At 44.8% G+C, this 18,388-nt stretch overlaps 1 protein-coding gene across 2 annotated transcripts in view; it reads left to right on the top strand.

Annotated features, from left to right (window-relative positions):
- LOC142254289 (ras-related and estrogen-regulated growth inhibitor-like) overlaps nt 1–18,388 on the top strand; it is a 148,237-nt gene that overhangs the window by 80,143 nt on the left and 49,706 nt on the right. The window contains exon 2 of one of the 2 annotated variants that reach the window (XM_075325329.1): nt 15,395–15,451. The exons of the other annotated variant lie outside the window; for it this stretch is intronic. Within the exon in view, the coding sequence (XP_075181444.1) occupies nt 15,395–15,451 (57 nt within the window). The remainder of the gene's footprint in view (nt 1–15,394; nt 15,452–18,388) is intronic. 2 annotated transcript variants of the gene reach the window in all.

Here is an 18,388-nt window from a genome sequence, read left to right as displayed (position 1 = left end):
TGGCAGCCCCCCCCATACTTCATGTATAATTCTGGCAGACCCCATGCTTCATGTATAATGCTGGCAGCCCCCAATGCTCCATGTATAATGCTGGCAGCCCCCATGCTCCATGTATAATGCAGGCAGCCCCCCCATGCTCCATGTACAATACAGGCAGCCCCCCCATGCTCCATGTATAATGCTGGCAGCCCCTACATGCTTTATATATAATGCTAGCAGCCCCCCAAGCTTCATGTATAATGCTGGCAGCCCCCCCATGCTTCATGTATAACGCTGGCAGCCTCCCCCCCCCCATGCTCCCCGGCCCCTGGCCACCAGCCACCGTGTATGCACTGATTTTAAAGAAAAAAAAAACAAAAAAAACAAACAAAAAACAAACAAGTTCTTACCTCTCTCCTTGTTCCCCCGCTGCTGTCCTCAGGTCTCCTCATTCCCCCGCTGCTCCGTCCTCACCTCTTTTCTGGTTCCCCTTCAGCTGCTTTCTGCGTCCTCCCACCCTGCGCTCTGTGCTCTGAGCACAGCGGTCGCACAGGAGTGACGTCACCGCGCAGGTACAGAGGGAGAATGATGGAGCGTGGAGCTGCACGGGCCGCTCCACGCTTCTTTATTGTTGCTGTGCATGATGACGGGGGAGAGGGGCCCGGTGTCGCCACCGCTGACAATGGGCAGGGGGGCCCGTGTCAGCGGCGGCAGCGGCACTGGGTCATATAGCGGCCGCGTGGTCTGTGCCAGATCAGTGCAGCTCCTCTCACAGAAAGGAGCTGCTTGCTGATCTGCAGAGCGGGCCTCTAAGCTGCCGGGCCCGGTCGCAGTCGCGACCTCTGCGACCGCGGTAGTTACGCCCCTGCGTGTAACGGTGACTCAGGGGATCAGGAGAGAGGTCGCCAGGACGGGTACCGAGATACCGCTGGGACCGGAGTATGCACAAGGCACAGGGCCCTAGGTCAAGCGCAAGTTTTATAAATAAAAATAGATACAGGCGCAATATGAGAAGCATCCGTGGATACCGTAAATCCCAATTAGGTATAATTAAATTCTGCTCACCTTTGCAGGTTGTGCGCCCCCGCACAACCCCAGTGAAAGCGTGACAGTCTGGGGTGATCCTCCGTTCTGATTGCTGTATCCGTAGTTGTTGGATCCAGACTTTGGTATCACTTTAGGCTCCTGAAGTCCACCGGCACCTTAGGATTCAGGTTTTCGTTTGCGATCCTCCGTGTCATTTAGATTTGGAACAATAATAAAAAAATGAAGGAGATGAATTATACTATATCGTTTCTTTTAATTTTATTTTTTTGATTAGTAACTTTTTATAGATATTAATTTTTAACATTCTAATCTTATTATTTAGAATTCTGACTCAGAAATATTTATACATACTTATAAAATAAATTTGTATACACATAGATACAGATAGATATGTATAATACAAATATATAAAAAATCAGTCACAATAAAATTAACTATATGGTTTATTCAACTCCATCATAATTTATTTATAATTTATTTGGAATGTAGTATGTATATTTTAATGATATTTTTTAATGGAATTCCTCTATTACCACCCTGATATGAGCTCCAGATATCAGGGAGTTTAAGAGTTAAAGTTTTAATGATCTAATAGCGGCACACCCAAAAGGTCCACCTTTTCGTTCTTTTAATCCATATAAGAAGTTTTAAACATTGCTCCTGTTATACCTGATGAAAGCATATTTGATTGCTGAAACGCGTTGTATTAATAGGAGCTCAACAATAAAAAATAAAAATACAATATTTAAATATCAGCAAATGATTCCTGAAGCGCTATAGCAGACCGAAAAAAAAATCTTTCCTAAGCGCAAGTTTTAGACTGTTTGGCAAATACCTGCCTGGTGAGGACACCTTCACGGACTTCACCAAACCAAATCATCAGTAAACTAGGATCGAGGTTCGGACACTTACCTCCCTGCAGGGTCCGCACTGCCCGCCGTACGGAGAAGGAGACTGTACCCCACAAGGAACAGTCGGAGTCCTCAAACGCTCCATGCTACGGGGACTCAATCTACAAAGAGTGCCGGGGACAGCAACCTGGGTCACTACATTGGCACTGGTCCTCCTGGGACCTGAACCAGCAACCCCTGGGTCCACAGTGAGTAGAAACTGTTAAAGACAGGTGTGGTCTCCATTATTGCCCCACTACATCTCCCAAGCACAGCCATACCTGCGGAGGGCCTACCATCACAGCTGCCACTACGTTAAGCAGCGGCGGTTCTCCATCCCTAACTGCAACCCGCAGGTGGTGTCACATGACAAAAACTCTTATCTCCCCTGTAAATACCCCCCATTAACAAAAGGGATCCAGAGCAAGGGACCGGGCAACGGCCACCAGAATGACATTCCCAGTTCTTACCGCCCGGGACCGAGTAACCCCTTGTCTGGGCGCTACACAAACATATAGATAACAAATTTTAAATTAATGGTCAAGAATCAACAACAAGTGGGAAACAATTGTGAAGTTGAATGAAATTTATTGTTTATTTTAAACATTTTTAAAAAATAAAAAACTGAAAAGTGGGGCGTGCAATATTATTCGGTCCAATTAAGTTGATACTTTGTAGCGCCAGCTTTTGCTGCGATTACAGCTGCAAGTCTCTTGGGGTATGTCGCTATCAGTTTTGCACATCCAGAGACTGAAATTCTTGCCTATTCTTCCCTTGTAAACAGCTGGAGCTGAGCGAGGTTGGATGGAGAGCGTTTGTGAACAGCAGTTTTCAGCTCTTTCTACAGATTCTTGATTGGATTCAGGTCTGGACTGTGACTTGGCCATTCTATCACCTGGATACGTTTATTTGTGAACTATTCCATTGTAGATTTTGCTTTATGTTTTGGATCATTATCTTGTTGGAAGACAAATCTCCATCGCAGTCTCAGGTCTTTTGTAGACTCCAACAGGTTTTCTGCAAGAATGGTCCTCTATTTGGCTCCATCCATCTTCCCATCAATTTTAACCATCTTCCCTATCCCTGCTAAAGAAAAGCAGGCCCAAACCATGATGCTGCCACCACCATGTTTGACAGTGGGGATGGTGTGTTCAGGGTGATGAGCTGTGTTGCTTTTACGCCAAACATATCGTTTGGCATTGTGCTCAAAAAGTTTGATTTTGGTTTGATCTGACCAGAGCACCTTCTTCCACATGTTTGGTGTGTCTCCCAGGTGGCATGTGGAAACTTTAAACAACACTTTTTATGGATATCTTTGAGAAATGGCTTTCTTCTTGCCTCTCTTCCATAAAGGCCAGATTTGTGCACTGATTGTTTTCCTATGGGCAGACTCTACCACCTCCGCTGTAGATCTCTACAGTTCATACAGAGTGATCATGGGCCTCTTGGCTGCATCTCTGAGCAGTCTTCTTCTTGTTTGAGATAAAAGTTTTGAGGGACGGACGGGTCTTGGTAGATTTGCAGTGGTATAATACTCCTTCCATTTCAATATGATCGCTTGCACAGTGCTCCTTAGGATGTTTAAAGTTTTGAAAATATTTTTGTAACCAAATCTTTAAACTTCTCCACAACAGTATCACGGACCTGCCTGCTGTGTTCCTTGGTCTTCATGATTCTATCTGCACTTTAAACAGAACACTGAGACTATCACAGAGCAGGTGTATTTATACGGAGACTTGATTACACACAGGTGGCTTATATTTATCATCATCAGTCATTTGGGACAACATTGGATCATTCAGAGATCCTCAATGAACTTCTGGAGTGAGTTTGCTGCACTGAAAGTAAAGGGGACGAATAATATTGCACGCCCCACTTTTCAGTTTTTTTTATTTTTAAAAAAGGTTTAAATAAGCAAAACATTTTGTTCAACTTCACAATTGTGTCCCACTTGTTGTTGATTCTTCACCATTAATTTAAAATTTTTATCTTTATGTTTGAAGCCTAAAATGTGGGAAACAAATTCAAGGGGGGCCGAATACTTTCGCAAGGCACTGTATGTGGTGTTTTTTTTACATGTGTATGGTATGTTTGCATGTATGTAGGAGGCTATTTGTGGGCTCATACTGTATATAGGAGGCTATGTAAGGGCTCAAAGTATATTGGAGGCTATGTGGGAACTCATAATATACCATATATATAAGGGCTATGTGGGAAGCTAATAAATGTAAATAGGAGGCTATGTGGGGCTCAGAAATATATATAGGAGGCTATTTGGGGCTCATAAGTATATAGGAAGGTATGTGGGGACTCAAAGTATAAAGGAGAATATGCAGGAGCTCATAAAATATATTTGAAGCTATGTGGGGTAAGGGTTCATAATGTTTATAAGAGGCTATTGTAACAAGTGTGTCACGGTTGATAGACAACTCTGTGGTGTTCGGCTGCAGAATATCACTGCGTTTGGCTACACAAACTGCTCTTTGATATTCCATTCTTTCTTTCTTGGTGTTAATAGAGTTCTATGTATCTTCTCTATTAGGTTTAACTCTTTCCCTTTTGGACCCTGTGGATATCTTGGCAATTCAGCTGCAAATCCTTATCCCCACTCCCTGTGTCTATATATACCAGCATTTCCCTTTGGTTTGTTGCCGGTGATTGAGTTTACGCCTATGCTGTCTAGATTACAATCACTCGCCTTGTTGTATGTTACTGTTATTCTCCCAAAGTCATCTTGCAGATAAGGTGTTTGTTTAAATTCCACTGTTTGTTTTCCCTGTATGTTCTTTAGGTCTTACTGGGGTTGAGTAGTGCTCATCTCATCCGGTCACTACCTAGGGTCTATTTCAGGGTCAGCCAGGGCCTAATATCCTGATTGGCTTATAAGATGCAGAATCTAGGGACTTCAGGAGAACCAGGGGTCAGTGGTAGGTTTTACCAGGGGTCACCATCTTCCCCTTTCCCTAGAGACAGGATTTCCCTCTTCTCCCTCTCTTTCGCCGTTCATCTGGAATTCCCCCATACCAAGCATAACAACTATTTTGGGGCTCATAAAGTATATAGGAGGCTATGTGGGGGCTATAAAGTAAATAGGAGGCTATGTGGGGGCCCGTAAAGCATATAGAAGGATATGTAGGGGCTCATGCTGTATTTAGAAGGCTACGTGGGGCTCACAATGTATATAAGAAGCTATGTGGGGATCATAATGTATATAGGAGGCTATGTGGGGACTCATACTGTATATATGAGGCTAAGTGGGGCTTATAATGTATATTGGAAGCTATATGGTGGCTTATACTGTATATATAAGGCTATCTGGGGCTCATAATGTATATAGGAGGCTATATGGGGCTCATAATGGATATAGGAGGTTATGTGGGGCTCGTGATACATATAGGAGGACATGTGGAGCTAATAATGTATTTAGGAGGCTACGTGGCGGCTCATACAGTATATAGGAGACTAAGTGGGGCTTTTAATGTATGTAAGAGGCTTTGTGGGGTCTTCATACTTTATATATTAGGCTAAGTGGGTTCATAATACATATGGGAGGCTAAGTGGGGCTCATAATGTAGATAGAAGGCTATTTGAGGTTCACAATATATATAGGAGGCTATGTGTGGTTTATACTCTATATATAGGGGGTTAAGGGGGGTTCAGAAATGTATAAAGGAGGCTATGTGGGGGCTATAAAGTAAATAGGAGGCTATGTGGGGGCCCGTAAAGTATATAGAAGGATATGTAGGGGCTCATGCTGTATTTAGAAGGCTATGTGGGGCTCAAAATGTATATAAGAAGCTATGTGGGGATCATAATGTATTTAGGAGGCTATGTGGGGACTCATACTGTATATATGAGGCTAAGTGGGGCTTCTAATGTATATTGGAAGCTATATGGTGGCTTATACTGTATATATAAGGCTATATGGGGCTCATAATGTATATAGGAGGCTATATGGGGCTCATAATGGATATAGGAGGCTATATGGGGCTCATAATGGATATAGGAGGTTATGTGGGGCTCGTGATACATATAGGAGGACATGTGGAGCTCATAATGTATTTAGGAGGCTACGTGGAGGCTCATACAGTATATAGGAGACTAAGTGGGGCTTTTACTGTATGTAAGAAGCTTTGTGGGGTCTTCATACTTTATATATTAGGCTAAATGGGTTCATAATACATATGGGAGGCTAAGTGGGGCTAATAATGTAGATAGAAGGCTATTTGAGGTTCATAATATATATAGGAGGCTATGTGTGGTTTATACTCTATATATAGGGGGTTAAGTGGGGTTCAGAAATGTATAAAGGAGGCTATGTGGGGGTTCACACTGTATATAATGAGACTGTGTGGGGACTTACACTGTATATAGAAGAGCTATATGGGGGTTCATAGTGAATACAAAGGGGCTATGTAGGGGCTCACATTGTACATCGAGAGGTTATGCAGGGACTCACATTTTATATAAGAGGCTATGTATACTGTATATAGAGAGGCAATTTGGGGGGCTCATACTATATATACAAGCTTTGTGGAACGTTCATACTGTATGTAGAGGCCTGTATGGGTGCTCATACTGTATGTAGAGGCTGTGTGAGTGCTCATACTGTATGTAGAGGCTGTGTGGGTGCTCATACTGTATGTAGAGGGCTGTGTGGGGGCTCATACTGTATGTAGAGGGCTGTGTGGGGGCTCATACTGTATGTAGACGGCTGTGTGGGTGCTCATACTGTATGTAGAGGCTGTGTGGGTGCTCATACTGTATGTAGAGGGCTGTGTGGGTGCTCATACTGTATGTAGAGGGCCGTGTGGGGGCTCATACTGTATGTAGACGGCTGTGTGGGTGCTCATACTGTATGTAGAGGCTGTGTGGGTGCTCATACTGTATGTAGAGGGCTGTGTGGGTGCTCATACTGTATGTAGAGGGCTGTGTGGGTGCTCATACTGTATGTAGACGGCTGTGTGGGTGCTCATACTGTATGTAGAGGCTGTGTGGGTGCTCATACTGTATGTAGAGGGCTGTGTGGGTGCTCATACTGTATGTAGAGGGCTGTGTGGGTGCTCATACTGTATGTAGAGGGCTGTTTGGGTGCTCATACTGTATGTAGAGGGCTGTGTGGGTGCTCATACTGTATGTAGAGGGCTGTGTGGGTGCTCATACTGTATGTAGAGGGCTGTGTGGGTGCTCATACTGTATGTAGAGAGCTGTGTGGGTGCTCATACTGTATGTAGAGGGCTGTGTGGGTGCTCATACTGTATGTAGAGGGCTGTGTGGATGCTCATACTGTATGTAGAGGGCTGTGTGGGTGCTCATACTGTATGTAGAGGGCTGTGTAGGTGCTCATACTGTATGTAGAGGGCTGTGTGGGTGCTCATACTGTATGTAGAGGGCTGTGTGGGTGCTCATACTGTATGTAGAGGGCTGTGTGGGTGCTCATACTGTATGTAGAGGGCTGTGTGGGTGCTCATACTGTATGTAGAGGGCTGTGTGGGTGCTCATACTGTATGTAGAGGGCTGTGTGGGTGCTCATACTGTATGTAGAGGGCTGTGTAGGTGCTCATACTGTATGTAGAGGGCTGTGTGGGTGCTCATACTGTATGTAGAGGGCTGTGTGGGTGTTCATACTGTATGTAGAGGGCTGTGTGGTTGCTCATACTGTATGTAGAGGCTGTGTGGGTGCTCATACTGTATGTAGAGGGCTGTGTGGGTGCTCATACTGTATGTAGAGGGCTGTGTGGGTGCTCATACTGTATGTAGAGGGCTGTGTAGGTGCTCATACTGTATGTAGAGGGCTGTGTGGGTGCTCATACTGTATGTAGAGGGCTGTGTGGGTGCTCATACTGTATGTAGAGGGCTGTGTAGGTGCTCATACTGTATGTAGAGGGCTGTGTGGGTGCTCATACTGTATGTAGAGGGCTGTGTGGGTGCTCATACTGTATGTAGAGGGCTGTGTGGTTGCTCATACTGTATGTAGAGAGCTGTGTGGGTGCTCATACTGTATGTAGAGGGCTGTGTGGGTGCTCATACTGTATGTAGAGGGCTGTGTGGGTGCTCATACTGTATGTAGAGGGCTATGTAGGTGCTCATACTGTATGTAGAGGGCTGTGTGGGTGCTCATACTGTATGTAGAGGGCTGTGTGGGTGCTCATACTGTATGTAGAGGGCTGTGTGGATGCTCATACTGTATGTAGAGGGCTGTGTGGGTGCTCATACTGTATGTAGAGGGCTGTGTGGATGCTCATACTGTATGTAGAGGGCTGTGTGGGTGCTCATACTGTATGTAGAGGGCTGTGTGGGCGCTCATACTGTATGTAGAGGGCTGTGTGGGTGCTCATACTTTATGTAGAGGGCTGTGTGGGTGCTCATACTGTATGTAGAGGGCTGTGTGGGTGCTCATACCGTATGTAGAGGGCTGTGTGGATGCTCATACTGTATGTAGAGGGCTGTGTGGGTGCTCATACTGTATGTAGAGGGCTGTGTGGGTGCTCATACTGTATGTAGAGGGCTGTGTGGATGCTCATACTGTATGTAGAGGGCTGTGTGGATGCTCATACTGTATGTAGGGAGCTATATGAGGGCTCATGTTGTATATAGGGTGCTCTGTGTGGGCTGATAACGTATATAGAATGTTATGTGGAATCTCATACTGTATATAGGAGGGCTGTGTGTGGGCACATACTGTATATAGGGGGATGTCAGCATACGTAATTCTCCTCAGTATTAAGTAATACAATAAATATGAATATAAAATTATTATAATTAATATGTTAATGTTAACAATGAGCAGAATTAATTTCAACCTATTGATTCGGCCCTCCACACCAGTCACAATCTCTCATGAGGCCCTTTGGGAAACCTAATTGCCCACCCCTGGTGTAAGCCATGGTTGTAAGTAATGCCCCAAAGCTGATGCAGCCCTTTGTTGCTGCTCTCTAATAGAGAGAGTTTCATGGCCTTTTTTTATATTAGTCTGAGGCTCACTATGTATATAAGCTGTGTTTAGCAGTCATTAAACTGGGTTGAGCAGTACAGTAGGATTTGTGATTTATGCAAGACGCCTCTTATCTGTTTCTTTAGTTACTTGCCCCATATACCAAACTTTTACCACCCTCCTGAAGACACAGACCTGGGAGGTATGGTTTGCTGACAGACCTACTGATCTCAGAGTAAAAACTCGTACTGTTAGCAGTTTTAGCGATTTCTTTCTAATAAGTCACATCTCAGATTTCCTTGTCAGGGCTTATTCTTCCAGCTTTTGATCAGATTTAGGTAACTTAAATTAGAAATAAAAGCTTAGAAATGCATTGACCTATTTTGACGGTATTCACATTTTCTTTGTCTTGTCCAATCTTACACAGTTCTCTGATCTTCGGCACTTGGTTTCAGAAACATGACCCATGACTGGGAGCTGCCATGGGCATTTAACTAAATTGAGCAGTAGTGAAGCTACACCTGGCATACAGCATGGACGTCACAGGGGAGAGACTTGTCATACTGCAGTTGGCATTATAAAGAGGTTGGATCAGCGACCCCTCTTTCAAGTGTTGATTTTTTATGCTTTTGCAAGAAGTTGTTTTTACAGTGTCAAACACACTGACATGTGGCCAACTCTCTCTAATTATATATGTAAATTGCCTCTTCAGAAAGCTGACTGAATCTCTAGTGCCACCTATTTGAAATAACTAATCCTGAAAGTCAATATCAACCCTTTAATGAGCCTTGTCAGATGACTTAGGATAAAAGCCAAACCAGAATCTCTATTTGCAGACACATTTTTTAGGGTGTTGCCTATACTCAGTGCAAAGCATTATACAGTGCCTTGCGAACGTATTCGGCTCCCATGAATTTTTCAACCTTTTCCCACATTTCAGGCTTCAAACATAAATATAAAAATTTTAATGTTATGGTGAAGAATCAACAACAAGTGGGACACAATTGTGAAGTTGAACGAAATTTATTGATTATTTTAAACATGTAAAAAAATAAATAATTGAAAATTGGGGCGTGCAATAATATTTGTCCCCTTTAAGTTAATACTTTGTAGCGCCACCTTTTGCTGTGATTACAGCTGCAAGTCGCTTGGGGTATGTGTCTATCAGTTTTGCACATCGAGAGACTGAAATTCTTGCCCATTCTTCTTTGCAAACAGCTGAAGCTGAGTGAGGTTGGATGGAGAGCGTTTGTGAACAGCAGTTTTCAGCTCTTTCCACAGATTCTTGATTGGATTCAGGTCTGGACTTTGACTTGGCCATTCTAACACCTGGATACATTTATTTGTGAACCATTCCATTGTAGATTTTGCTTTATGTTTAGGATCATTGTCTTGTTGGAAGACAAATCTCCGTCCCAGTCTCAGGTCTTTTGCAGACTCCAACAGGTTTTCTTCAAGAATGGTCCTGTATTTGGCTCCATCCATCTTCCCATCAATTTTAACCATCTTCCCTGTCCCTGCTGAAGAAAAGCAGGCCCAAACCATGATGCTGTCACCATGTTTGACAGTGGGAATGGTGTGTTCAGGGGGATGAGCTGTGTTGCTTTTACACCAAACATATCGTTTGGCATTGTGCCCAAATAGTTCTATTTTGGTTTCATCCGACCAGAGCACCTTCTTTCACATGTTTGGTGTGTCTCCCAGGTGGCTTGTGGCAAACTTTAAATGACACTTTTTATGGATATCTTTGAGAAATGGCTTTCTCCTTGCCACTCTTCTATAAAGGCCAGATTTGTGCAGTGTACGACTGATTGTTGTCCTATGGACAGACTCTCCCACCTCAGCTAAAAGTTTGGATGGACAGGCAAGTTTTGGTAGATTTGCAGTGGTATGATACTTCTTCCATTTCAATATGATCGCTTGCAAAATACTCCTTGGGATGTTTACAGTTTTGGAAATCTTTTTGTAACCAAATCTGGCTTTAAACTTCTCCACAACAGTATCACGGACCTGCCTGTTGTGTTCCTTGGTCTTCATGATGCTATCTGCGCTTTAAACAGTACACTGAGACTATCACAGAGCAGGTGCATTTATACGGAGACTTGATTACACACAGGCGGCTTATATTTATCATCATCAGTCATTTAGAACAACATTGGATCATTCAGGGATCCTCAATGAACTTCTGGAGTGAGTTTGCTGCACTGAAAGTAAAGGGGACGCCCCAATTTTCAGTTATTTATTTTTTAAAAGCAGTTTAAAATAAGCAATACATTTCATTCAACTTCATAATTGTGTCCCATTTGTTGTTGATTCTTCACCATAACATTAAAAATGTTATCTTTATGTTTGAAGCCTGAAATGTGGGAAAAGGTTGAAAAATTCATCGGAGCCGAATACTTTCGCAAGGCACTGTATATGAAAATTGCATCTTCAGAAAGTGGATTGGATCTCTAGTGCTACCTATGAGAAGTACGGTATCTAATTCTGAAAGTCAATATTGACCCTTTAACAAGCCTTGCAAGATTACTTAGGATAAAAGCCAAACCAGAATCTCTATTTGCAGACTAATTTTTCAGGTTGCAACCTATAAAAGACTCTGGAATCTTAGGGGTGCTTCACACACAGCGAGATCGCTGCTGAGTCACGCTTTTTGTGACGCAGCAGTGACCTCATTAGCGATCTCGCTGTGTGTGACACTGAGCAGCGATCTGGCCCCTGCTGTGAGATCGCTGCTCGTTACACACAGCCCTGGTTCGTTTTCTTCAAAGGCGCTCTCCCACTGTGACACACAGATCGCTGTGTTTGACAGCGAGAGAGCGACAAATGAAGCGAGTAGGGAGCAGGAGCCGGCGTCTGACAGCTGAGGTAAGCTTGTAACCAAGATAAACATCGGGTAACCAAGGTGGTTACCCGATATTTACCTTAGTTACCAGCCTCTGCAGCTCTCACGCTGCCTGTGCTGCCGGCTCCGGCTCTCTGCACATGTAGCTGCTGTACACATCGGGTTAATTAACCCGATGTGTACAGCAGCTAGGAGAGCAAGGAGCCAGCGCTAAGCAGTGTGCGCGGCTCCCTGCTCTCTGCACATGTAGCTGCATTACACATCGGGTTAATTAACCCGATGTGTACTGTAGCTAGGATAACAAGGAGCCAGCGCTCAGTGTGCGCGGCTCCCTGCTCCCTGCACACACAGCTAAGCGGTGTGCGCTGGTAACTTATGTAAACATTGGGTAACCATACCCGATGTTTACCTTAGTTACCAGTCTCCGCAGTTTCCAGACGGTGGCTCCGTGCAAGCGCAGCGTCGCTTGCACATTGCTGCTGGCTGGGGGCTGTTCACTGGTCGCTGGTAAGATCTGCCTGTTTGACAGCTCACCAGCGACCATGTAGCGATTCAGCAGCGATCCTGACCAGGTCAGATCGCTGGTCGAATCGCTGCTGCATCGCTAAGTGTGAAGGTACCCTTAGTTTTAATGTTCAAAAAGGTAGAAATTTATTAATACAAAGGTGCTCATGCAAATATTATATAAAATTCATTATACATAGGATGAAATTTGGAATGTTAGGAGGGATGTATGACCGCACTAAAGGGAGTAGTGCAACTCTGGTGGCAATTACACTATCTGGACCGATTAGCCTTCAGTAATGTCCTATATGCAAATAGACATGTAGTAAATAGGCATATTCTAACGGCATAGGGACTTCAATAAGTGGGGCATAGTATATGTATAGATCTTTAGTTTTCTAATGGCGTGCTATTGATTAAATTAGAATTGATTATATTATATCATGTGGAGGTACCCCTCGTGGCCACAATGGTCAAGAATAGTCCATACCACATATGTATTATCCTATAATAAATATGGGATTGGTTGCCCACATCAGTAGCTTCCATTAACAGTTTTCCCCCATAGATAAGTCAATTTACCTTTAGCCATTAGTAAGCAGTCAAGGTCCTATGTAATGCCACCGATTGCACCTGCCCCAACCTCGACGCGCGTTTCACCGCACTGCCGGTTTCATCAGGAGGTACCTCCTGATGAAACCGGCAGTGCGGTGAAACGCGCGTCGAGGTTGGGGCAGGTACAATCGGTGGCATTACATAGGACCTTTACTGCTTACTAATGGCTACAGGTAAATTGACTTATCTATGGGGGAAAACTGTTAATGGAAGCTACTGATGTGGGCAACCAATCCCATATTTATTATAGGATAATACATATGTGGTATGGACTGTTCTTGACCATTGTGGCCACGAGGGGTACCTCCACATGATATAATATAATCAATAGTAATTTAATCAATAGCACGCCATTAGAAAACTAAAGATCTATACATATACTATGCCCCACTTATTGAAGTCCCTATGCCGTTAGAATATGCCTATTGACTACATGTCTATTTGCATATAGGACATTACTGAAGGCCAATCGGTCCAGATAGTGTAATTGCCACCAGAGTTGCACTACTCCCTTTAGTGCGGTCATACATCCCTCCTAACATTCCAAATTTCATCCTATGTATAATGAATTTTATATAATATTTGCACGAGCACCTTTGTATTAATAAATTTCTACCTTTTTGAACATTAAAACTAAGATTCCAGAGTCTTTTATAGGTTGCAATTGAACTATATCAGGAATCTGCCTTTGATAATGAGAGGCCATGTATAGGTAATGTAATTTTTCAGGTTGTTGCTCTTAGTTAATGCAAAGCATGAGATTTGATTTGGCTATGTGAGAGGCCTCTGACCAGAGGAGAGATGTTACCCCCTTAGGCCGGCGTCACACGGTACCATCTATCGTGCGATCGCACGAGCGATCGTACCCGTCCCCGTTGTTTGTGCGTCACGGGCAATTAGTTGCCCGTGGCGCACAAAGTTGATAAACCCCCGTCACACATACCTCCCTGATGACGTCGGTGTGGGCGGCGAACATCCTCTTCCTGAAGGGGGAGGGACGTTCGGTGTCACAGCGACGTCACACAGCGGCCGGCCAATAGAAGCGGAGGGGCGGAGATGAGCGGGACGTAACATCCCACCCACCTCCTTCCTTCCGCATTGCCGGCGGGACGTAGGTAAGGAGATGTTCGTCATTCCCGGGGTGTCACACGGAGCGATGTGTGCTGCCACGAGAACGACGAACAACCGAAGCACAGAAGGAGGACCGACATTTTGAAAATGAACGACATGTCAACGAGCAATGATAAGGTGAGTATTTTTGCTCGTTCACAGTCGTTCGGAGGTGTCACACGGTACGACATCTCTAACGATGCCGGATGTGCGTCACGAATTCCGTGACCCCGCCGACATATCGCACGATATATCGTACCGTGTGACGCCAGCATTAGACTCTTGTTGTATAGACAGCCCAGGTCATACCAAATTACTTAAAGGGAGCCAATCAGCAGGTTTATCCACATATAAAGTACATGCAATGCCATACTGGCGCTAGGATTCTGAATCAAATGATACCTTTAGTTTAGAGATCTGAGGCTTGATTGCAGAAAAATTATTTATCAAAGGTTCAGAAATTACATCATTGGTGCATTGGCTTGAACATCAGGGCGGGAATTTGTGGGTCAGGTCCTCTGGAATGAGTCCTCCTCTTAGCGGAAAGTACGCATTGCTACTGTGACGTATTCTTCAATAAAATGGCGCTGGAATCAGTGCATGCGCGTACCGTATTCCCCAGTGGAAATTAATTGAAAACACTCTATAGATAAATATGAGCAGTGGGGGCGCATGCACAGATTGAATCTTTTTCATCAGCGCTTGCGCCTTTGCCGCTCATAGTCATCTCGAGAGTGTCCTCAGTAAAATGGCCCTGGAGATCACGGTACGATATCAGTGCTATTTTACTGAACACCACATCACACTAGCAATGTGCACCCACCACCAACATCTGCGATGGCGGTGACGGCGCAAAATTTAAATGGAGAAAATGATTCAAGGCAGGAGGAGGAATAAATCCAGAAAAGCCGACCCACGAAGTCCCAACCCGATGCTCAAGCCACTGTACTAATTACATCATTTCTGAAGCTTGGATAAAGGATTTCTCTGCAATCAAGCCTCAGATCTCTAAACTGAAGATATAATTTGATTCAGCATCCTAGCACCAGTATGGCACTGCCTGTACTGTATATGTGAAAAACCTGCTGGTTGGTTCCCTTTCAGAGGTCTTCGAAGACTGATGTATAAAATACAAGTCTTAAGAAACTCATTCAAAGGCTCACACATGTTTTGTCACCATAATGTTTATGGATAGCTATAATATGTCTGCTGCCGGTATAAATTAAAGAGCATACGTTAGCGGGGAGGTTTGGTTCCAACGAGCAGCTTTCATATTGTAGTTCCCAGTGACAAGCTGATCACCAATGCCAGCTGCCATTACTGGGGGGAGGAGGTATATGCTTATTTCTTTGCAGTGATCACAGATTGTCACTAATGAAAGTATTATGTATATGATGTATGGATATGATATTGTCAACTATTGATTTCACTAATGTACCTTTTATAATGAGACTTTTTTTTTCTTATCAGCACTTACTGTCAGATTCATCACTAAACGGTTTATTGGAGATTATGATCCAACACTTGGTAAGTCTTCTATCTCTTTTTCCAATATCTATCTATCTACTTTTTTTCTCCCCCCAGTATAAGTAATAGTGTACCGCCCCAGGGCTTGGCCGGCTGCCGAGCCGCTCGGATCCGTGCTCGTCGGTGGGTGGCTCGAGCTCCTCACGGACCGGGGGGGTCACGTCGTTCTGAAAGAGGTGGGTGTTGGCGCTACACGTAGGGACTTCGGTGGGGAGGTCCACGGCCGGGGCCACGGTTGTTTGTAGGGGATTTGAGTTTGTGACGCCACCCACGGGTTGTGGTGAATAGATGGACACCACCGCTGCCGTTGACTAGGCTCCCGGGGACGGTGTTGCGCAGCTTGGTGTTGACCCCTCCGTGGGTAGGGAGAATGATGGTCCTGGGGGCCCAAGGGCGGTGCTGAGGCGGGAGAGTGGATGCGTGCTGGGGTGCCGGTGCGGTGCGGCGCGGTGCGCAGCCCGAAGCACTGTTGTACTCACTATTACAAACACGCTGGAGTCTCTGGTAAACCAAACAAGATGGTGAACAGTGCTCGCAGCCGGCTGCAGTTTTCCCCTTATCAGGTTGGTGGTTTCCGCCTTTCTCCTGCACCTTACTTATGTAGAAAACATCGACTCCTATGCCTGAGCAACGGTAGTCCACTCCCCGGCTAGGTATGTGCCAGGAGAGCCCTCTTTGCCCGCAGACGCTGGCCCCTCGGGTCTCTATGCCTGGGCAGTGGCGTTACCCTAATGGCTGAGCTGTTGTCTTCAGTCGGGTCTTAGGTGGGATAGGTCCTTAAGTCCAGTCCTCAATCAGTTGATTTGACTCAGCCCGGTTGTTTCTGGGCCTCGTACTGGGTCTAAGTACCCCTCCTGGTGCTCCGGTTTCCAATCGGTTCCCCGGTTCGGTACCAGCGGGCCACCGCCCGTCCCCGGTCCCTACGGTTCCACCGGCTGTAATCCCAGCTCCTGCAGGTGGCCACCACCGTCTGCCTCCTTGCCAGAGGTGACTGGGCTCCAACCCAGACACCTGGTGTAGACTATGGTAGACCTAGGCACAGGTCTGCCCTTGAACTTCACTCCTCTCCACTTCACTGTCAAAGCTCAACTAGACTACTCTACTGTTTTTCCCGCCTCAGGGCCTGTGAACTCCTCAGTGGGCTGAGCCAACCGCCTGGCTCCGCCCCCTGGTGTGAACATCAATCCCGGAGGGTGGTGACAAGGTTTTGTAGTTTGGCTGCTGTCACCTTTCTAAGGGGGGTGTGTGTGTATGGGACTACCCGTGACAACCTGGTTAGTCCAGGGCGTCACAATAGTATAATACAGTTTATACAGTGTGTCCACCCATATCCTGTCTACCGCCATTAACTTGAGAACGGCGGCAGCTATAGGCATAGATGTGGTGTCTAGCTATAGTAAAGTAGTAATATATACAAGGCACTCCTGAATTCAGTAAAATATGATGATTTTTTATTATTTCATACTCAGTTTAGTCAAGTCAGACGTTGCGGCCCAAACATGGCCTTCATCAGTAACTAGCACCTGAGATGAATAGAGATAGATTATAGTTTCATTCTTTTCATTGGCAGTATTTGGAATGCTAGCAGATATGTGACTGGGATCTGCAGCCTGTTATTTCTGCCATGGGCAGTTGTAGTAATGCTATTAGGAGAGTCTCTGTGGCTTACAGCCTGTCATTAGCAGCATCCCCTCCACACAGCAGTGGATACTGCTAATGACAGGCTGCAAACCACAGAGACTCTAATAATAGCATTACTACAACTGCCCATGGCAGAAATAACAAGCTGCAGATCCCATATCTGCTAGCATTCCAAATACTGCCAATGAAAAGAGTGAAACTATAATCTATCTCTATTCATCTCAGGTGCTAGTTACTGATGAAGGCCATGTTTGGGCCACAACGTCTGACTTGACTAAACTGAGTATGAAATAATAAAAAATCATCATATTTTACTGAATTCAGGAGTGCCTTGTATATATTACTACTGTATATGGTCTGGAAACCTACCTGCGCACCCTGGTAACTAGAAATTCGGTAGAAGTGCCTTATCCTTTTGAACTATAATAGGTATAGTAAAGTAACCATGTGCTATGCAATGAAACTACCTATTGCGCCACCTGGTGGAAAACAATGGAGTTAGCATTTTTATCTTGAAAACGGAACGAGATAGAGAAAAAGAGTGAGTTAAAAAATTGTAGGGCATCATCAATTCAATATGAATTGACATCTTGCACACAGAAATGTTATGGTATGAAACCCATGACCCCCCAAATGCTGGTCACGCATATGGCGCTCATTTAACTTTGATGCTCAAAGTGGCCACCGTCAGCTGCAATGCACATCTGGACTCTGGACAGCATACTGTATCATGCTGCATGTTGTGCAATATGGTAGGTGACACATTTGCACAAGCATCTGTGATACGTCATCGTAGGTCCTGCAATGTTGGTGGAGGGGTCGCATACACCTGCTATTTGATGTGACCTCACAGAAAGAAGTCCAATGGGGTCAGGTGAGGTGAGCGTGGAGGCCACTTCATGCAGCCACCATACCCAATGACTTGTAGGAAAGTCTCGATGAAGTATCGCTTCACGTCCGCAGCCTTGTGAGTTTTACACGTTCTAATCATATCATTTCTGTATGCAAGGTGTCGATTCGTATTGAATTGATGATGCCCTACAACTTTGTAATTAACTTTTTTTCCCTATCTTGTTCCGTTTAGAAAAAAAATTTGCTAACTCCGTTGTTGTCCACCAGGTGGCGCAATAGATGTTTTCATTGCGTAGCGCATGGCTACTTTACTATACGTAGACACCACTTCTATGCCTATAGCTGCCGCCGTTCTTAAGTTAATGGCGGTGGATAGGATGTGGGTGGACACAATGTATACTGAGCACATACATTCTCTAGTTAAAGGGAAGCTATCAATCATCA

The sequence above is a fragment of the Anomaloglossus baeobatrachus genome, chromosome 10 (assembly GCF_048569485.1).
Source record: "Anomaloglossus baeobatrachus isolate aAnoBae1 chromosome 10, aAnoBae1.hap1, whole genome shotgun sequence".
NCBI classification, from domain to species: Eukaryota; Metazoa; Chordata; class Amphibia; order Anura; family Aromobatidae; genus Anomaloglossus; species Anomaloglossus baeobatrachus.
This window is presented reverse-complemented; position numbering and strand designations above follow the sequence as displayed.